This window comes from Microcebus murinus, chromosome 2, assembly GCF_040939455.1.
Source record: "Microcebus murinus isolate Inina chromosome 2, M.murinus_Inina_mat1.0, whole genome shotgun sequence".
In the NCBI taxonomy this organism is placed as follows: Eukaryota; Metazoa; Chordata; class Mammalia; order Primates; family Cheirogaleidae; genus Microcebus; species Microcebus murinus.
The window spans coordinates 121605456-121629003 of NC_134105.1; the positions used below are offsets into that span (position 1 = coordinate 121605456).

At 34.6% G+C, this 23548-nt stretch overlaps 1 protein-coding gene across 7 annotated transcripts in view; it reads right to left on the minus strand.

Moving 5' to 3' along the window:
- Positions 1-1691: 1691 nt before the first annotated feature.
- The window catches only part of COP1 (COP1 E3 ubiquitin ligase), a 217456-nt gene continuing 195599 nt past the window's right edge, over positions 1692-23548 (minus strand). For all 7 annotated transcript variants that reach the window (XM_076000399.1, XM_012765047.3, XM_076000400.1 and 4 more), the window contains 2 exons: positions 4002-4046; positions 1692-2030 (listed from right to left, as the gene is read on the minus strand). In XM_076000399.1, the coding sequence (XP_075856514.1) occupies positions 2013-2030; positions 4002-4046 (63 nt within the window). In that variant the 3' untranslated portion in view covers positions 1692-2012. The remainder of the gene's footprint in view (positions 2031-4001; positions 4047-23548) is intronic.

Here is a 23548-nt window from a genome sequence, read left to right on the forward strand (position 1 = left end):
GCAGACTAACTCAAATTTAAAGTTTCTCATTATTTACAAAAAAAGGTAGAAAAATGCAAATGAAGCACTGTCTTCTTGAAATAATTTATTAAAAAATGGAGTCCCTTTGATAAATGTACCTTACTGTATCTTCCAAACATATAGAAATTAAATGACCCCACAATATACAGTTAAAAATAAAACAAAAAGTGAAAGTAAATAATCACTATAATCTGCCTCTACTTAAATGTATTCAAAGAGGCATTAACTCTCTACTTTCCATTTTGATGATTTTCTAGACATATATGCCTAAGTGAAGTTTCTTAAGTGAAAAATATACATTTGAATATTCTTTCTACATCTTCGTAAGAGGTCCTTCATTAATCTTGGAAATAATGCCCAATTAACATTGTTCTGGATGGTGACAGGTATAATTTTTGAACGATATGAGTTTCCTTTCAGAATGGAGTCCAGAAGTTCATGAGGTCTTAACTTGCAGAAGATGTAATGCTCTTGAAGCTCAGAAAACTGAAAAATTTCACCTAAGCTTGAGGCAAACTGGATTGGTGGTAAAACCAGACCTGAACTGATGCAATATTACTTTTGGTCTTTATTAATTAATCCCATGTAATGTGAACATTCATACACTTTGCTGCATAACTATTAATGTTTTTGATTATGGAATATTGCTCCAGATTCTGTTTGGTGCTGTTACATAATATATAGTGCATGTACTCTATTAGCTTTCTAATATTTGAAAAGTTCTAAGTTCTAAAATACATTTGGCCCCAAGAATTTCAGATAACAAAATGGGAACTTGTAGTAGAGGTTTCAGTAATTTTGAAGGATACACTGGGATATTGTGATTACCCTTCACTATGCATCTTTATTCAACCAAGCTTCTCCAAATATTTGTTTTTATAAAATGTGTAGAGTATAATTTTGTTTATATCTTTTGCTAAAAAGTTTTCATACTTTTAAAGTAGCTCTGTACATTACTTTTGCTTGACCTGATGCTCTAACTAATATCTTCTTTCCTTTTATAATTTGCAAACAATTTGTAAAATTAACTAGACAATCTAAGCAATAATATAACTTGGAAGTTTAGGTAATTCAAGTCCTTTTCTTCCAAGTTAGGGGCTGGCAAACTGTGGTCTGTGGGACAAATCTGATCCTCTGTTTTCTTCTCAGTCATGCCCACCCATTCACATATTTATTGTCTGTGGCTGCTTTCCTTCTATTGCTGATACCTGCTCCCAGTTATTGTTCAGTCCAGGATGGTACTAATAGCTATGATTAGATGGCCTGGTCTACATTTAGGGCTTATGGTATGTATTAATATATGTGACATTTCAGAGCTAGCTTTCAGAGACTGACATTCTCTTTCTCTTTGAATGCAGTCTCAAACAGGTCAAAATTTTAGATCATTAGCCAGACTGGAGAGTATGGTACTTGCTGATGACATAAATCTGCTCAGAGAATGAAGAAAAGAATTCACAAAGTAATCTTTCCGCCTGTTGTAAACATTAAATACACGTGAAGAAAACCATATATTTTATATATTTGTTTATGTTGATATGAATAATTCCAAAGAGGCTGGAAAATATGAACCTTACTAATTACTCATTGGTACATTATTCTATAGTTTCTGTTTGCCAATTCTTGAAAAGAACATCTCTTGATATATCTGACAAAAACTTGCCTCACTTAGCTGTGGCTCAATAAACTTTTATTATTTTTTGTTATTTAGTTTTATTCAAAAGAATTTGTTTCCCTATCACAAAAATTAGATAACCACACCACCAACAGCAGCAAAGTCTGTGTAGTTACATTGATGGCGGAGAGTTTGCTGGGCATTCCCAATGTCCCAAAGGTCATAAAGGAGGAAAAAAAGAAGAAGAAAAAAAATACTCAAATCCAAAACCCATGATGACTTTGGGGAGAGACATCACGACAGTTTCTGTTTCTTCTCTCACTGTCAGCTGCAGATGTGTTTCAGCAGGATCAAGTACAATTTGACTTGAATAAACCCTTCATACCAACTCTAGCACCTAATGGGAAAAAAGGATTAGTTTAATAAAATAGTTTTAAAATATAGAAAGAGTTTAATGAATCTTTACTATATTTATCAACGGAGAACCAAATTAAAAAAAAAGTTTTCCCAACTGGTAAAATGCCAAAGATGGGATTGGACATTAATCCTTTCTTACTTTCAACAGTTGCATGAACTTTTTCAGATTAATTATCTCCAAAGGTAACTTAGGGAGCCTTCAAGATAAACTACATAAAACATGTAGATAAATGAATCAGTTGATGCACAATAGCATGGAATATTTTTGAAATATATGTTGGTATCTTTCTATATTCTTAAGAAAATTTAAAGTATTACTGTTTAGGATTTTAATCTATTTAGTCCATTGACAAACACTGTTTACAGTGACCTAAAACCTTGCCTTTTTTACTGCTTCATTCATTTTCTAGTCAATCATCTGGTGTCAAGATATTTTGTTAGTTCTTAGAATAAGAGTAGTATATTGTCATAAAAGTTGTGATACTGCTAAAACTTAACATAAGAGGAAGTGAATGGTTAAGAAAGGACACAGAATACCCAAGGATACTTACGAGACACTGTCAAAAAGGATTATGTTAGATGGAGACTACAATTCAAAGTGGCAAAGATTTAAAGGCATAACCTTTCTTTTCCTGCTCTGCTAACTCTTGATTTGTATCTGTGCTTCCATAATTCTTTATATTAGGCCACCAGGCTACTTAGCATAAGATGTCAATGCTACTCAACAAAATCTTAGATTTGTCAGTGTGACTCCATGAGTACCTACATAGTTTTGAGCTCCTGCAGGTATATTAGCAATCCCAATTCCTCCATAAGCCAAACTTATTGAAAAACAAGATGTACCTTTTTCAATTCATGCTTTGCCATAAGAAAAAGATAAAGAGATATTGAGAGATCATAGACAGCCACTTAAATAGAGATTGTTAAGACCTTCTACCATCCTGCTTGAGCCTTCCAGAACATAATAAATGATCAGTTCAAAAGCCTGTTTTTCATTTAAGCTATCTGTGGTTCTCAAGAGACTTTCCAAATAGACAAACTAGCTGCCTAAAAAAGGAGGCTATTACATAAATTAGTTTGACCAACTAACAGTGCAGTTCCCCTGCTTTGAGTTTGTTCATTTTTGTCTCCATAGGACAATGAGTTAAGCTTGGATTTGTTCTTGATTGTTAGGTCATTCTCCATTTCGGATTAATCTAAGGAAGTCATGGCAGAAAATTAATGCTAAGTAGCAGGGGAAACAGACAAATATTATTAAAAGACTTTCTGGTATTTCCAAATCAGCAGAGAATTTGTGAAAACAGTAGGTACCCTCAGAATAAGTGCTAATCAAATCCATGTACTAAAAACGTCCACCAAAATGGTGCTTCATTTAGAAAGTTCACTGACCGCTTACTTAGCTCAGGATTTATTTATCCAATGTATCATGTCCAAGTGCTAAATATCCATCAATTTTCAATTGAACACTAAAATAGTATTCCCCTCCCTATGGCAGCTGAGGAAAAAACTAGTCGTCAGGGAAGAGAAAGAAGAGAAGTATGAGGGAGAGAAGAGTAAAATAAAGAGTAAGATACGTGTAGTCAATGTCTCAGCATCTCCTGCTCTATCTTCAGACCCCTCTACCGAATGCCCATGGAGTAGGCTGCACTGGCGTAATAGAAGCTAAACGGTGCTTGGCTGGCAATGGATGCTCAATAGTCTTCATCTGTTTTTCAATATCACCATCAATCAATACACTCAGCATCCATGCAACCTCAGCAAGTACTATCATTCCCACAGCTGCAAGCTACCTATTCTTCTTCCCTTCAATCAAGCCATCTGCAAGGAGACAGAGACCCACGATTTGGAATGATCTGTAAGGCTCAGTATAATTCAACTGTATATTTCCATGATCCTATTATAGTCTAAAAATGGATGTGAGTTCAAAATGGAGATATATAAAATAGCTTACCTTAATTGTACCCTGACTGTTAGCAGCAATCAGCACATTGGACTCCTGGAAAAGAACAAGAGCTTTTAAAGTATAGAGAAGGATTTCCTGGAGAGCAGTCCCAAAGAATAATTTCCTCTTCATCTTTCTTTCTTCATTTCACTCTAAGGCACCAACTGAATCTAAAGTGGAGTGCCAACTTTATGAGCTTTAAACGTAATATTCTGAGAATTAAGTTTTACTATAAAAAAATAAAGTTAGAAGCAGAGTAGGAAACTTTTGAATATAAAAAAAAAATAAAAGCAAAAAGGATTGACAGTGGAAGGAAAGCTGAGAAAAACAAAGACTAAAATAAAATTAAAAAAAAAAGAATAACTTGAGAAAACAAAGTGAGCAATTGCTTCCCCAGAACACTCCTTCTTCATTCATTTTCTTCCATAAAATACCAATAATTGATATAAATTCTGCCAACATCTTTGGCACAAATCTCTATGGACAGACATTTGGTATTAGGAAAGCAAAAAAATGAGAATATTCATCTGGGAGAAAAAAGGCTATCTTTCTTTTTAATTATTCTATCACTCAGAATATGTATTTTTAATAACCTTGGTGATTACTTGAATGAGAATATATATAGTAAAGTATTTTTATGGAAAGTAGGAAGGGTGGAAAAGAAAGGGACTCTCTCTGAGTTTACCACAGAGAATCTTAGAAAGTAGGAATAGTTGAGAATTGGCTCCTATTGGAAACAGGGCATCTAAAGGGCTCTGGGACTTGGAAATGTTGATGTCTTCTGCTTTCCAGGATAGGCAGCTAAGCAGAGGTGAACAGACTTAAAATTGCCATAGAGGCCATGTGGCTGACAGGAAGACATAGCCTGAATGATAGCTGTAAGAAATAGATAAAGTGGTCAAACTTCAATGAAAGATAGGACCTGCCCGAATATCCTTCAGGCTTCATCATGCAGTGATGAGAAGAAGAAAGAAGACTCTTGGCCTATATGCTGGGAAAGTTACTTCAGTCAAGGTAAGTTAAACTTTAGTATTCTTGATATAAGCAATTTATGCTTTACAAACTCATGCATTCCTACTTTTAAATTTTCCCTTTGATTTCTAATATAGTTACTTTTAACAAATGCTCATCTTGTTACTACTGGTATATGAGGAAATATGTAATTTCTTTCACTATTTCAGAATTTTTAATGGGATCAGAATACTCCTTGGAATTGAGTCAGTGGTGACAGAATCAAAGGTCATAGTTGTACCCAGAAGAAATAAAAACAGATGTATGGGAAGTGCTGATATTTTCCTAGATGAGATTTCCCCTTAAATAAGCACAGGTGTTCTTAAAAATAGTAACATGGGTAATGCAGTATTCACTATGAGAATTTAAATATCAACTTTGGGAAATTGGCTATATCTGGGACTCACTGTGCACAGAATCAGTGCTTCCACATAGGGGTGAGGGCCCAAGGAGAAAAATTTGCAATTTACTTACTCTTTTAGTGTCCTGAATGTAGAAAGTGGTTGGAATGGGTTTTCAGTAACCTAAGGGAATGTAATAGCTCACCCTGGGCTGGTCAAGAGGCAGAATTTCTATGTCTGCCTCAGAAAACAGCAAGAAGAGGCACTGTTTGGTACAATATGGATTTCTTTACAGCAGGAACTTTAAGCTGTGTGATAAGAGAACTGCCACTAGAGAACCCAGAAATAATTCTCCTGTAAACACCACTCAGAAAAGAAACTGCAAATTGCACTGATCAATCCAGTTGCTTTCTGAGGAGTGGAAAGACTCTAGTCTCCATGAAAGCTACTGCCAAGAGCCATCACCACTAGATGCTGTAGCTATCATGAATTACTCCCTCTGCTATGAGAATACATAATGTCAGGACAATGAAGAGTTCATAGCCCAAAGCTCTAAGTTTTTCTGCCATTTTGGTTCTAGTCATCTTTTTTTTTTTTTTTTTTTTTTTTTGAGACAGTCTCACTTTGTTGCCCAGGCTAGAGTGAGCACCGTGGCGTCAGCCTAGCTCACAGCAACCTCAAACTCCTGGGCTCAAGCAATCCTTCTGCCTCAGCCTCCCAAGTAGCTGGGACTACAGGCATGCGCCACCATGCCCAGATAATTTTTTCTATATATATTAGTTTGCCAATTAATTTCTTTCTATTTATAGTAGAGATGGGGTCTCACTCTTGCTCAGGCTGGTTTCAAACTCCTGACCTTGAGCAATCCACCTGCCTCGGTCACCCAGAGAGCTAGGATTACAGGCGTGAGCCACCGCACCCAGCCTCTAGTCATCTTTTAATATAAAAAAGGCAGGTAGAGAAACCTAGTGAACATAAGGATTCATTTAGGAGTAGCAGGGAGTCCACTTCTTGTCAGTTACAGAGATTATAAATTAAATAATTCAAATTTCTGATTCATGGTGGGAGGAAAGCTTGGAAACCACGCTTTGTAGTATATTATCTTATGGTATGAAAAATTAGGCTAAATACAAAGAAGACAATCTAGCTAGATCATCACAGAATAGGCATTTGAAGTCTATACAATTATTACACTAAATTCAACAAGGAAGACATCTGATAACTATCCAACATGAATAAACACTGTCTTATTGTAACCTCAGAACTACAACAGCATTAATAGATGATGTCATAGTAGACGCTATCAGAGCGTTTACTCTTAATGGTGTTTTCTGTAGAAACAGATAAATGCCTCATTTATAAAAACAGTCAAAACGAATTGATTGCTTGGTTTGAATGGTCTTTTAGGACTCACATATAAGTGATATGGTGTCCTAAAAATTCTTATAAATACTCACAACTATTCAAAGTAACAAATAATGAAAGACAAATAATGGCTTCACCTCTCAGTACATCCCCTGCCCTGAAAGACCAAGTAATTACAAAAAAGTGATTTAGGGCTAAACTGGCTATCAGATATAGCCAGATACTGGCTTCAGATAAATTAGTTTTTGCATGAAATAGAAAATAAAAAATAGAAAAATAAAACCAGATATTTAACTGTAGCACAGAGATCACAAGTAATAAGTACAAGGTTACCAATGTAAGTTTTGAATGATTCTTGACTGTATTTTGAATGACTGGTAGGTAACTGCATGGGGCCAGTGGTGCAATGGATAACATGTCTCACTGTGGATGACTGGTAATTCCTAGCTGTAGGTCTGGTCTGCTAGATGCTGATGTAAACAAGTTCTAGCTCAATGAGTTGTTTTTAGTTGCTAAATATAATAAAAATGCCAGAGAGTAAGTCTCATTATTTTCTATCTTTTTTATAAACTGGCAGTTTTACCACAAAACTCTCCTGAAGACTAAGCTAATGTATCCAGTATTTTTTATTACTATGAAAAGATTAAGACAATAATAAAATTAGTAGGTCTTTTATAAAAATAGAAGACACATACACAAACATATATCAGCTATAAAGTCAGTGATACTGTACTAACTTATACTAAAACAAAACTGCATCCACCGGAAAAGTTTTCTCTTTATTAGCTTATTTAAAAAATGGTCACTATAGCCAATACATTAAAATCCTGAGCAAGTTGAGAAATATTTATTCATTTAGTTTGCAACTGGAGAATTTATTCCTAGACACAGACGTAATTGATTTTAAAGGTGAATTAATTTTACTATAGGTATAAATATATAACAATGTGTTTTAAATATAAAATATATAAATATATAAAAACAAACTTAGTCCGGAGTAAATGGATTAGATTTGCTCTCCTACTATAAAAAACTAGAAAACTGAACAAAATACATAGGATAACACTGGACCACAAGCAATACAGGATGGTGATCCCTGAGAGAAAGGAACAAAATGAGGTGAGTCTTAGAAGCACTCTGGCTTCCTGCTCAGAGGCAATTTCTAGACCACAAAGCAGGGAAGGGGAATACAAATAACAGCAGAGAGGAATATATGTATAGCACAGTGGACTCATTGAGTTGGGAAGACAAGAAATTAAAGTCCAGGATAGCTGTAGGACAGCTGGAATCTATAGGGCAAAATACCACAGAGGAGGGGAAATTACCTAAAAGTAGAGAGCTGCACGAATTTGCATAGGGACCTCCTTGATTCTCTGTTGGTATAATAAACTCTGCATTCATAGGGTAAAACTACACAAAGCCATGAAAATAACAATGAATGAGGAAAGCACAACTACTGGGAATCTGTAATATTATCAAATCCCAGAGTTCACACATGGCTGGGAGATGTTCAAGTTTTGACCAGCCAGAGTGAAAAGACCTCATTTATACAGGGAACTGAGCAGAGTCCTCACAAGAGTCATGCTTTAACAGTAGAGCTAAATTACACTTAAACACTTCTCTAGACTAGGGGTGAGTAAAGTATAGCCACTGGGCTATATAGCTGTATAACATTCCACTGCCTACCTTGTTTTATTAGAACATAGCCACAATCAAAAGTTAGTTCATTGCTACTTTGGATTTACCCTATAAAGCTTAAAAATAAGTGTCAAAAGAACTTTTAAAGCAGGCAATTTAAAGCAAACAATGGACTTAATGAAAAAAGATATGAAAGAGTCAAACAGAACTTTTCCAACTGAAAAGTACAGTATCTGAAATAAGAAATTCATTGGGTGGTCATAACAACAGATGAGACTGTTAAGAATAAAACACTAATACATTTAGCAGTATAGGAAAAAAATACAACTGAAGCAGAGAGGAAAAAAGGCTGGGGGAAAAAGAGATTAGCAGTTTATTTTAGTGACCGATGGGGCAATACGTAACCTTGTAAATGTTTAATTGGAGTCCCAAATAAGGGGACAGAAAAAATATATAAAGACATAAGCCTAAAAATTTTCCAAATTTACAAAGTATAAATCCACAAATTTAAGAAGCTTAACAATTTCCAAGTAGAAAAAACCATAATACCACATCAAGGCGCATCATAGTTACATTGCTGAAAACAAGTAACAGGGAGAAAATCTTGAAAATATCTAGAGTGGGAAAATATCATTTCATGCAGAGGAACAACACCACCAATTTCTCATCACAAACAATACAAGCCAGAAGACAACAGGAAAGTATCTTTAAGATGGTAAAAGAAGAAAGCTGTCAATAATAAATATTATCCACAAAGGCAAAATAAAAACATTTTCAAAAGAAATAAACCTGAGATAACTTTCCACAGCTAGATGTGTGCTGTAAGAAATTGTTTAAAGGAAGTACTTCAGGCTGAAGGAATATTATACCACACGATCCAGAAAAGGGATGGAGGTTGCTGACAACTGTCAATATGTGGGTAAATATAAAAGATATTTGCCTTCCGTGTTTTAAAGTTTCCTCAACAGATAACTGCCTATTTTAAACAAAAATAATAACAATGCATTATGGTTAATTGAAAGTAAAATATATATGACAGCAAAAGCTCAAATGATGAAAGGGAAAATAAAAGTATATTGTTGTAAGGTACTTCCATTATACATAAAGTGGTATAATCTGAAAGTAGAATTGTAAAAAGTTAAACATAAATATTATAAACTTTAGAGAAACCACTAAAAAGGAAAAGAAATAATATAGCTAATAATCTAGTAAAGGAGATAGATACATTATTAAAATACTCAAAGAAAAGAAAGGAAATGAGGGACATAGGAACCTAAAATAGAATGGCAAATTAAAAATAGCAAGATGACAAACATAACACCACCATTTGATAATTAAATGTAAATGGCCTAAATATTACAATTAAAAGGCAGAAATTACAAGACTAAATAAAAGAGCAGTATCCAACTTTATGCAGTCCATAAGATACATATTTTAAATTAAAAAATATAAATGTAAAGTAAAAGAAGAAAAAAGATAAACCATGTAAACATTAATAATAAGAAAGCTAGAATGGCTATGCTAATATAAAAAAAGTGAAATGCAGGCCAAGGAAAATGACCAGACAGAAACATAGACATTTCATAAGTAAAAAAGGGATCATTTATGAAAAGAAAAAACAATTGTCTAAGTATATATGTATCTAAAAACAGAGCTTCAAAATACACAAAGCAAAAACTGACACAACTGAATAGAACAATAGATAAATTTACTCATGTTTGGGGATTTCAATATTCTTCTTTCAATAACTCAAAGAATATGTAAACTGAAAATCAATAAATATATAAAAGACCTCAACAATACTACCAAAAACAAATTGAGCTAATTAATATTTACAGAACACTTTACTTAAATGGCAAAATATGTATCCTTTGCAATTATATGTGAATTAGTCCCCATGAAAAACAATGCATCAGAGACCATAAAACAAATCACAATAAATTTAAAGAGCTGAAATTATTTATACAAGTATGTTCTCTGACAAACAGAGCTAAAGTAGAAAAAAAATCTGCAAATTAAAACTCACAGGGAAATGAGGAATCATTTCAAACTAAAAGATAATGAAAGTATAACATCAAAATTTGTGTAATGCAGCTAAAACTGCTTAGAAAATAATAGCTTCCAATGTTTATAGTAGTGGAGCAAAATGGATGTACATAAATGATGTACGAATGTGCACCTTAAAAAGGTAGAAAAAGAGGAAATTACACATAAGAATGGCAGTAGAAAAGAGTAGAAAACAATAAAACCAGACAAAAACAGATAAAATTATTAAAATGAAAAGCTAGTTCTTTGAAAAAATTCAGTAATATTGATAAACCATAACAAGAAGAGAGAGAAAAATGTCAGTCAACAATATCAGAAAGGAATAAGAGAATATTACCAGATATCCTACAGATATTAAAAGTATATAAGCATTACAAATGACTTTATCCAATAAAACTGACAGGTAATGAAATTAACAAATTCTATGAAAAAATACAAATTTCCAAATATGACAGAAGAAAAAGTTGTTAAAGACTAAGGAACACTCTCAAACTCAGTTCATAAATCAAACAAAACCAGAGAAAGATATTTCTTTTTTTAAAAAAAAGGAAATTACTGATCAACTGCCTTTATAAGTAGATGCAAAAAAACCTAACAAAATACCAGTAAACAGAATTCAGCCATATATAAAAAGAATAGTGCAACAAGATTAAGTGGGATTCATCTAGATATTCAAGTTGGTTTTTATTATTAAAAATGAATGTGGGCCGGGCGCGGTGGCTCACGCCTGTAATCCTAGCTCTTGGGAGGCCGAGGCGGGCGGATTGCTCAAGGTCAGGAGTTCAAAACCAGCCTGAGAAAGAGCGAGACCCCGTCTCTACTATAAATAGAAAGAAATTAATTGGCCAACTGATATATATATATAAAAAATTAGCCGGGCATGGTGGCTCATGCCTATAGTCCCAGCTACTCGGGAGGCTGAGGCAGAAGGATCGCTCGAGCCCAGGAGTTTGAGGTTGCTGTGAGCTAAGCTGACGCCACGGCACTCACTCTAGCCTGGACAACAAAGCGAGACTCTGTCTCAAAAAAAAAAAAAAAAAAAAAAAAAAAAGAATGTGCATCACTATGTAAAAAGAATGCAAGAGAAAAATCATGTAATCATAATTAACACAGAAAATGAGCATAATAGAATTTTTTGCCCACTCATAATACAATAAAAACTCTCAGCAAATTAATAATAGAAAGACACTTCAAGGTGATAAGGGATACTTACAAAAAACTTCCAGCTAACATCATACATAGTAGTAAAAAATTGAACCTTTTCTCCTTTGGATTCAGAGCAAGGTGAAGAAGCCTGCCTTTACCCCTTCTATCTGACACTGTATTAGAAGTACACCCCAGTGCAAGAGCGAAGGATGAAAAAAGCAAATAGATCAGAAGGAATAAGTAAAATTGCCTTTACTCTAAAAAAATTGACTGCCTATGTAGAAAAATCCCAATGAATTAAAAAAATATATTCTAGTACTAATAAAGTGACTTTGGCAGAATTGTCAGACACAAGGGTCAATTATACCAAAATCAATTTATTTCCATAACGTAGTAATATGTAATTAGTAAACAGAATTTTTAAAAATAACATTTATAGTAGCACAAAAAATATGAACCACTTAAGAGACAAACCTAAAATATATATAAGACCTACACCCTGCAAATTACAAAACAATGTTGAGAGATATTAAAGAACACTTAAGTAAATTAAGATATATTATGTTCAATATCTAATATATTAGATAGTCTAATATATTAGACTAATATCATTAAGATGTCAGTTCTTAAATTATTCTATAGGCGCAATGCAATTCCAATTATTATCTCAGAATTTTTTCTAGTAGAAATTGGCAAACCGATTCTAAAATTTAAATTAAAGTCAAAATAACTTTGGAAACAGAAAACAAAACTGAAAGACTTGCAAAACAGGATTTGAAATTCTACTAAAAAGTTTCAGTAATTAAAACACTATGGTATTAGAAGGACAGACATGTGAATTAGAGGAACAGAACAGGAAGCAAAGAAACATACACGATAAATTGAATTTCAAAACAACTTGGCAAGCAAAAACAAAAAAAAAAGAAAGCAGAAAAAAATCTTTAGTTTGGCAAATATTAGTATTTCTTAGAAAGTAAAAATATGTAAAAGAAAAAAACTTGATCAATTGGACTTCATAAAAGTATCAGTCACACTTATTAGAATACATATTTAAAAAGTGATAATATTAAGTGTTGGCAAGGATACAGAACAAATGGAATGATTTTAGGATGCTGGCAGTCATGCACTGCGTAATGACATTTTGGTCAACAATAGACCACATATATTATGGTGTTCCCATAAGATTACTATAGTATAATATTTATACTTATTCACTGACTCACCCAAAGGAACTTCTGGTCCTGTAAGCTCCATTTATGGTAAGTGTCCTGTATAGGTATACCATTTTTTACCTTTTATATTATATTTTCATGGTACCTTTTTTGGTTTAGATATGTTTAGCTACACACTTTGTGTTACAATTGCTACAGGATTCAGTACAGTAACATGCACAGGTTTGTAGCCAAAGAGCAACAGGCTACCCCATATAGCCTATGTGTGTAGTAGACTATACCATCTATGTTTAGTGTAAATGCACTCTGATGTTCATACAATGACAAAATTGCCTAACAATGCATTTCTCAGAACATATCCTTATTGTTAAGCAACACATATGACTGCAATACAACAATTTTGGAACAAAGTTTGACAGTTTCTTATAAAGTCAGAACTATTCTATGATCTAGTAATTCCACTCCTAGGTTTTTTTGTTTTGTTTTTGACACAGAGTCTCATTCTGTTGCCTGGACTAGAGTGCCATGGCGTTAGCCTAGCTCACAGCAACCTCAAACTCCTGGGCTCAAGCAATCTTTCTGCCTCAGCCTCCCAAGTAGCTGTGACTATAGGCATGCGCCACCATGCCTGGCTAATTTTTTCTATATATTTTTAGCTGTCCAATTAATTTCTTTCTATTTTTAGTAGAGATGGGGTCTCCCTCTTGCTCAGCCTGGTCTTGAACTCCTGACCTCGAGCGATCCTCCTGCCTTGGCCTCCCAGTGTACTAGGAGGCCCAGTGTACTCACACATGTGAGCCACCACACCTAGCCTCACTCCTAGGTATTTATCCAAAAGAAATGATAACATATATTCACACAAGCACCTATTTGTGAATGTTTGCAGCAACTGTATTCAAAAGAGTTTAAAACTGTGAAGCTTAATATCCAAAACTGGTGAACAGATAGATAGATGTAGATCTTGTGGTATAGATGTAAAATGGATTACTTATTGGTAACAAGAACAAACTACAGATACAGGCAGTAACATGGACCAATTTAAAAAACATCATGCTGAACAAATGCCAGACACAAAAAAGTACATATTGTATTATTCCTATCATACGAAATTCTAGAACAAGCAAAACTAACTTATGGTGAGAAAGCAGATTAGAAACCTGGAGTGGAAGAGGGGAGGGGATTGACTACAAAGTGACATAAGGGAATTTTCTGGGTGATGAAAATGTTTGATATCCGAATTGAAGTTGTACTTACACTGGCATATACATGTGTCATAATTCACGGAACTTATATTCTTAAAATGTATTTAGTTTATATTTATGTAAATTATACCTCAATGACATCAATTTTAAAAAGCATAAAACATACAGAGACACAAATGCATATTTTATAAGTTCACTTTAAATCCAATATTGGCCTTCACCAATCAAAAGTCATTATTCATGATTTAAATATTTTCTGATTTCTCAATGTAATATATAAACCCCTTACCACTACTGTATTTATGATGTCTACAACAATTCAGCATAATGTCAAGGCCATTTTAGCTATGAAGCTCAACATTTTTCTCCCAGAATATAGCACTAAATTATCATTGTCATTCCCGTCTCCTAGTTCACTATAAAACAAGGATGGCTTTATGTGTAAGGCTTACTACTTACTATGATAAACAGTTCCACCCTTCATCTCACCCTCCCTGTATAACCAGAAGGGAGATTTATTAAACAAGATCAGAATATAACCCTTATTTACCTAAAATTTCTTTATCTAAATGTTAAGTATTATGTTAAACTGACTCCTCTCAGAATAAGAATGAAAATTTTATAAAATAATAGAAATAAAGACCTTATGTTTAAATTCAAATATTTAAATCAAGTCAAAAAATTCTAAAAAATACTCACTAAAACTGATCAAGAAGAAATAGAAAACACAAATCATTCCATAGGCACTAAAAAAATGATAGTCAAAAAACAATGTATCCACCTCAGGTTTACATGGTTTTGCCCACAGTTCAGTCAAATATTCAAGAAAAAAATAATTCCAATATTACACAATTTTTTCCACAGCAAAGAAAACGAGGGAAAATTCCTTCTTTTATGAAGCTAATATATCCATGAAATCAAAACCTGACATGGACAATGCAAGAAAAGATTACAGAAGAATGTTATTCATGAAGACAGATTTTTTAAAAAATCCTAAACAAAATAGTAGCAAGTCACTTTTAACAATATACAAGAAAAATAAATCTTGACCAACTTGAGCTTATTCCAATGATGCAAGGTTGGTTTACTATTAGGAAAAAATGAATTATTGTTATCTACTACATCAATACTTAAAAGAGAACTATTATATCATCTTAAGTAGGTACAAAAGAAAGTAAATAATATACTTTAGCATTCATTTATGATAAGAAGTCCCAGCAAGTTGACAACTGAATGAAATTTCTTTGTAACAGCATATACAAAAATCCTATCGCAGATATACTTAATGATGACACAGTCCAATCAAAAACTTTCCCTTTGGTAAGGAATAAGACAAGGATGGTGAATACCATACTTTTATTCAACATTACATTAGCTGTTTTGGGCACTGGAATGAGGTAAAATGAATGAAAGATAGAAAGTTGTAAGCATTAGAAGAGTAGACATTAAACTTTCATTATGTGTGGGTATTACTATATCTATAAAAAAACTAAGAAATCAGAAAGGGACAATTAAAATTAATAAGGGGTTAGCAAGATTGCTGGCTTAAAAAATAGGGACAACAATGCATTCCCCAAAGACTATTAATACTTTTCTTTTTTTTAGAAAAATATATTTACTGGTTTACTTGATAATAGGTAATATATACCAGTGGTAAAAATTTAAACAGTACAAAAGAGTAAGGGAAAAGTGAGTCCCTCTCATCTTGCTGTTCTTGAGTCAATTATTATTACCAGGTGTGAAATCTTTTCAGGTAAACTACCATCTATACTGTATAATTGAATTGTATAATAGAGCAAATACATCTTCAGTTTTCTCAAAATGAAACAACCCTATTCCTGTCTTGAGATTCCATTCTTGTTAAAGTGGCAAGCCAAATTTGATATTCAATTCTAAGTCTCTTGGTCATCTAAGAGAGGTCTGTAGGCTTCTCTTACAGAAAAAACTTCACAGAGTTCACTTCTGTATTTGTGGACATGTCAGTAATTGACATCTAGGATAAAAAAGGGCCAGACCTACATAAGACAGTCTTTAACCCTAAAATCAAATTTATAAAACATGTGGATGAAAATAAATGACATATAGATGGCTACCATGGCAGAGTGGATTAAACAAAGTCTTTGAAGTCAGATTTCAATTCTAAAATCATGGGTAGGTTACTTGACCTCTCTGAATCTCAGTCTCCTCAACTATAAAACAATGTTAATAAAACTAATGAAAGAATAGTTATGATCAAACAGACACATACAGAAGTGCCTGAAATAAAGTAAGCATCTTGTGATTGTTCTTTAAGTGAGAGGAAAGTTGTTCATAGCTTAGGAGTTCAAGAAGATAAGGCAAAGGAATCCCAGTGATCAAACAGGTAGGAAGAAAAACAGAAGGTTATTATGAAGGCTAAAAGGGCTGAGGAAGAGAAGCTAGCCACAGCTCAAAAATCTTGAGATGAAAAGATTGTTTAGTAATACATCACTGGATTTGGCCATTAAATTGGTACTGGTGACTCCAAAAGCAGCTCTACCTAACGGTCAAATCTATATTACAAAGATCTTTGCACAGGTTTCTAGCTAACTCAGACTTTAGAAACTGATTTTGAAAGTAATATCTCCAGAAAGCTACCCCTGATGTGCATAGGTGATAAAATAAATAATGGTATGATGGTTAATTTTAGGTGTCAACATGACTGGATGAAGGACACCTACAGAGCTGGTAAAGCAATACTCCTGGGTGTGTCTGTGAGGGTGTTTCTAGAGGAAACTGACGTGTTAATCATTGGAATGAGTGGGGAAGATCAGTCCTCAATGTGGGTGGGTACCACCTAATCAGGTGGGGGCCTGGATAGGACAAAAAGGCATAGAAGAGAAAAATTTGTTCTGTCTCTCTCTCTCCTAAAACTGGGATACCCTTCTTCTTTTGCCCTTGGACATCAGAACTGTGGCCTCTGAACTCTGGGACTTACACCAGCATCTGAGGCCCTTAGCCTTGGACTGAGAGTTACACCACCAGCTTCTCTGCTTCTGAGGCTTTTGGAGACTTGGTCTGAACCCTACCACTGCCCTCCCTGCCTGGCATACCATGGAGTTTCTCAGCTTGCATAACTGCGTAAGCCAACATCCCTAATAAATCCCCTTATAGATTTATCTACCTATATATGTACTGTTGGTTCTGTCTCTCTGGATAAGGTAACTCTTCAATTGACTTACAGAGAGAATTACATTCCATCATCATAGCCCTTTCATGACACTACAGTTACTTCAGCATAAAGTTTATTAATTTCATGCCATTTTATTCATCCATCAGTATCCATCGATGACATTACATGCCTGATATTGTGCTTGGTCTGGGAGTGCCAAAGGAGAAAAAGACACAATGTCTGATCTTAAGACCATAGATAATAGAGGAAGTGGGCTTTTAAACAGAAAACTATTATATAAACTACTATAATTCTTATAAGAAATACAGAGTTCAAAGGGGCAACTGAGGAAGCAAGAAAAATATTCTATCTGGAAAAGATAAGAATGGCTTCACAAATAAGTCCACAAATGGAACACGGAAGTGTGGAAGCTGAGATTTCTCAGGAGAAAAGATGGATATGTTAGGCAAAAGGACATGGTTAGGGAAATGCAATAAATTGAAAGAAAATAGTTTTGGATGAGAAATTGGGTGCCTGGAAAACAGGTTGTCTCTGTTCATGGTTCCCAACTTCTTTGGCACCAGGGACCAGTTTCATGGAAGACAATTTTTCCAAGGATGGGTGGCAGGGGAGGGGGGAAGGCGAGGTGCAGAGCCCAGGAGGTGATGTGTGTGGCCCATTTCCTAACAGGCCATAGACTGGTACTACTGGTTCTACTGGGTTCTACTACTGGTACTACTGGGTTCTCAGCCCTGGGGGAGTTGAGGACAGCAGAGCTTGTGCATTAGGTGATGAGATGGGAATATTAGGTTGGGGTAAGCATGCAAACTAACTATACCATACCAGAGTCAGAATTTTATTTATGAATAAGAGTCAATGGCTGTCTTTATGCAAGGGAAAGATAGGATTGGTTTTTCTTTGGTATTGTTGGAGATCAAAATATGTCACCCCAAAATATGCCATTCTGGCATAAAGATTATTTGAGTTGAAGGCAACAGAGAAAAAGCAGACACAGGATGAGCTCTGTGCCCTCTGCCTATCTGCCTGAAAATATATACCTCCCCCTTGTGAAGGTAAGTCCTCTTACCCTCCACCCATAACCACTTCCCAAACCAGGAAGGGGATAACAACCTTATCAAATGAGATAGCGCTGAGAAAGAGCCTACACAAACAAACCTTATTAACTAGCCATTATTTACCATTGGTTTCCCATGTATTTTCCTTCCTATTATTTATCCCCAGAAGCCCAAACTCCCTTTCCTTTGTCTTGCAACTTTTCTTTAAATTTATTTTCTTTTGTCCAAATGATACAAAAGTCTTCAAACATAGCCATTTCTTTGGGCTTTTTTTCTTCTTTCTATGAAGCTTCCCCCATCACCCTGCACCCCCCCCACCACTGTATGTAAAACTTTGAACATCAAATACATGTGTATGTTTTTTCTCCTGTTAATCTGTTATCAGTTTGTTTGGAAGACCCAGCCAGAGAACCCAAGACAGTAAAGAAGAATTTTCCTCCACTCCAGTGTTTTGTTCCTTCAGTGATCTCTTACCAGATCTCCACTCCCAGGGGCGACGAGTGGGAATCATCTTCTTTAATTTTATCCCTTAACAGAACTCTTCAATTCACATGTATTATGTTAAATAAGTGAATTCTTGGCGGAAAGAAAAAGTAAGTTATATGCTAGTAGGTGGAAGATAATAACTATATCCTCAAACATAGTTCAAAATTGTTTTCTGAAGTGAATATAATGAAACATCTTTAAACAAACATGTTTGTAATATGTGAGGCCAACCATAACATTTTAAAAAGGATGAGTGTCACATGTAGGTGTTTTTTGTTATTTCCTAAAATGAAATTTAATGCAGAAAAAAGTACTAAATAAATTACTCAATAACCTAACTGGACTCTACTTCTAATCTCCTCTCCTCTACCTGCTGCTATGATAATATTCTCATGTGACACTCTCATCTTCCTATACAGTGGGCTTTAGGAGCTACCTAATGCCTGCAGAAGAAATCCCAAATTCTTTTTTTTTTTCAGTACAGCATTCAAGACTATACAATCTGGTGGTCTCAATGGTGCCAGAGTTCTACCCCACCATCTTACTTAGACTACTCTACCAGAAGTTTTCTAAATATCTATTGCACTTTACCTTTGTTCACACAGTTCTCCAGCCTCATGGCAGTAGAGTAGATACAATATAGAGCTAGGCAGACCTGGGTTCAAATCCCAACTTTACTCCCTATTTAGCTGTGTAATTGTGGGCAAATCTGGAGCCTCAATTTCATTTGTAAGCAGAGGTCAACAGTATAGATTAATACCTTAAAAGATTGATGGTGTGATTTTCAATTAAGATAGTACTTAGTATAATGCCTGGTTGGTACGTAATAGATGTAGTCTATGGTCTTCTGTCTAGGCACTTCCCTTTCCCTTTATCTTAAGTTTTTGAAATCATTTATATCTTTATAAAGCCCAGTTCAAAAGCCCACATCTTCATTAAGCCCAGTTCAAAAGCCCACATCTTCATTAAGCCTTACATTCTCTCTGTTAGAAGTGGTCCCTATCCTCTAGGGTCAATCTTTTCAGGGAAAATTCTCTTATAAGAATTTCTTTCATTCATGGTCATACCATTGTTATGTTTATTAATATTTATGTTTAATAGGTTACAAACCACCCAGATGCAGACAACATATTTTTATATTGTACCATTATTATTTGATGAATTAAAAACAGGTCCAGTTGTCCAGTTATGTGGATCAGTATATAAAATGTTAAAGATGATGATAGCAACATTATTTACCAATTGATTACTTATTTTGTGCCACCTATTTTCTCAATACTTTCCATGTATTTTCTAATTTTATTCCATCATATTATGTGGAAGATACTACTGTTTTAATTTCATAGAAGAGGAAACTGAAGCAAAGAAAGGTTAAGTAACTTGTCCAAACCCTCACAGCTATTACTCAATGGCAACAGAAAGCAAACCTGGCAAATTGGCTCTAGACTCTTTTTTTTTTTTTTGACACAGAGGCTTGCTTTGTTGCCCAGGCTAGAGTGAGTGCCATGGTGTCAGCCTAACTCACAGCAACCTCAAACTCCGGGGCTCAAGCCATCCTGCTGCCTCAGCCTCCCGAGTAGCTGGGACTACAGGCATGTGCCACCATGCCCGGCTAATTTTTTCTATATATATATTACTTTGCCAATTAATTTCTTTCTATTTATAGTAGAGACGGGGTCTCACTCTTGCTCAGGCTGGTTTCAAACTCCTGACCTCCAGCAATCCACCCACCTCAGCCTCCCCTAGTGCTAGGATTACAGGCGTGAGGCACCGCGCCTGGCTGGCTCTAGACTCTTAATCAGAATATTACCCTAAGACAGAAGGTATAAAGAACACAAACCCATCCTCCATCCTTAAATGTTTAAAAGTACTTTTCCAAATAAGGATCTCACAACATTTCAGAAACATTTTCTCTCCACAAACAACTTTATGGTCTGTGCCCTAAAACTAAGGAAGGAAAGTTCCTTGGACCTTTTATTGGGGAGAGGGAAGCTTTGAATATGATCTTTAAGCTAAGTCCTTTCAAGTGGCAGAACACTATTAGGGACACTGAAAATGTAAAATACACTGAAATACCATTCACATTTGTCCCCGAAAAGCAGAAGCTGCAGCTGAGAAGGCTAGTGAAAATTAAAGTAAGCAGTTCTGCCTTCAATAGTTTGTCTTGTAAGCATTGAATTTTCTTTCTAAAGTGTCCACTAAGTTTAAACTACACATTCATTTAAGCCCTTTAACAAGCATTTTGGAAAATCACACTATACGACATACGGTGTTTGCAAATACAGTTCCCTAGAGGACATAGAACAGTGAGGAAGGTGGGTCTATTTAATATCCTTCCTAAATAAATAAAGGAAGAAGTAAATAAAAATTTGAGGTAGCTAGGCTTTAAACAAGGACAACTCACAATCTATATTATATCTGTTAATTCCTTAATACTCTTTCCATAGAGCCTCCTGTCTTATTTGGACAAAGGCTTTCTCTTCATGAACACAGACGTCTTGTTTTCTCACTGCTAGAAAAGAGTGTGTTAATATGCAGTGATGATTTTGTGTCACTGAAAATAAAAGACCATACCTGCCTTTATGCACTTTTTGTATCAAAATTATAAACATAAAAGTATGTGCTTTTGTTTCATTTTTTCTCTTTGGGGTAGGGTGGGAGGATGTTAATATTTGTATTCCAATTGCATTCTTAAAATTAAAATGGCTCCTCTCCTCATGTAGGAATTCATGGACTCTATTTATAGTCAAATTTGATTTTCACTCAGGATCCTGCAGCCACAGAACACTTTCAAATACATTTTCCCTTTTAGCCTTTCATTTTATGCATGATGTAAGGTTGAGTTATGAACATTTCCCTTTCTCTTGAGAAGAGATACAGATATAATATGCAGAGATTCTTAGAAGTTTTCTTCAATCAATATTTTGTTAAGTGATATGATACTATTCAATTGTCCAATTTCATCACTCGTTTTTATTTCCTTCACATCATCCCAAAGCCTTTATATACTTCCCCATGGTAACCACCAATTTAAATACAAAAGAGAGAAAATATTCTAAGTGTTAACATTTTGTTGCTTTATTCTATTGAGTCATAGTCAATTTCCTAACATGCAGAATTATTCTTTTATTAAAACCACTTTATTATGGATCTTTTTTAAAAATCAAATTTCTAATGTTTTTGTATCTCAGAGTTAAATGTATTTCACTTTTGTGTGGGTCTGAGTCATAGAGTGTTTATTTACTTTCATATAGACATATATCTAGGTATGTTGCACATGGGCAGATGTGAAAGCCCATACAATGATATTCAAGCATAGGTGTGTATTAGTCCATTTGCACTGCTATAAAGGGCATACCTGAGGCTTGCTAATTTATAAAGAAAAGTGATTTATTAAGCTCACAGTTCTCAGGCTGCACAAGAAGTATGGCACCAGCAAATGCCTCTGGTGAGGGTTTCAGGGAGTTTCCAATCAAGGGGGAAAACGAAGGAGGACAACAGGCATGTCACATGGTGAAAGCAGGAACAAGAGGTGGTGGTACCAGGCTCTTTCAAACCACCAGCTCTTTTGTGAACTAATAAAGTAGGAACTAATTATCACAGGAGGGCACCACACCATTCAGGAGGGATCTGCCCCCATGACCCAAACACCTCCCACCAGGCACCACATTCAACACTAGGGATCAAATTTCAACATGAGATTTGGAGAGGCCAAATATCCAAACTGTATCAATAGGTCCCAAGATGATCTTCAAAGGTTTTTAAAATTAATGCCATTTGTAAGCCCAATAGTTTCTTTTTATCCCTGATCTTTTTTTCAGTATGTGGTTTTTCAGAATTGACTTGGTAAAAATAATATGTAAATATGTCTAAGAAAGAATGAGCACAAAACTAAAATCTATCAATAAGAGATCTTGCTTTGTAAACTAAAATATCATAGCTAGCCCTCCTAGCACTCTATAAAGGAGCCAAGATTCAGTCAATTAGTTGTTTGAATTGTGTTTGCAAGACAAATAATAAATTAACTATGATCCAAAAGCTCAAATTCTAAGATCTCTGTCTCATTTTACTATTTTACAGAAATATTTTTAAAAACCTTTTATCATCACATAACCATTTATTGAGCACTATAGACCAATTACTTTGTTAAGAACTTTATAACAATATTTCACTTAATCTGCATAGCAATCCAATGAGGAGGATATTACTTTTATCATTAATTTACAAAGAAAAAGCATGGGTCTTAGAGAGACTTAATAACTTGTCCAAATCCATATACACAACTAAGGAATAGCAAAGACAGGAATCAACTTATGAAGACTGATAAACACACTAATGCTGGTTTGTATTATACTGACCCAGTAAGCTTATCACATGCCTGGGCCCCATCTTGAATTTACTAGATCAGAATGTAAGGAAAGGGGTCTTAGGTGGGTATTTAATATGTATAGGAGAGCCTCAGCTCTAATACATTATATATAGACACTGCATTTCAAATCTCATAAACCTAGTTATTAACAGCCTTGTTATGAGCAAAATTTGGTCTTTTATATATTTCCCTATAAGAATGATTTCAAATGATATCACTAGAGAAAAGGGCTTGGCCACAGACCCAGGATGGCAGAATGTTCCACAATCAGTGTATAGGGATTTGCTAGGCCAAATGCCACTCCCACCCTCTGCCTCTCAAATTCCAATTTGAGATCCAAGAAACTGGAGTTTCTTCATCAAAAGAGAACACATTCGAAATCATTCAGTTAAAACCAAATAACCTTTCCTCCCCACTAGTATCCTTGCTTAGCATCACATACTGGGTCCCTTCTAATCTTAAACTATAAAGATGATTAGGAATAGGGAAGTATAGTCATAATCTGTGATTAACAGAATGAATCTTTGTTTTAAAAAAAATATTACCTTTTTTACAATTTAATTTTTTTTTATTC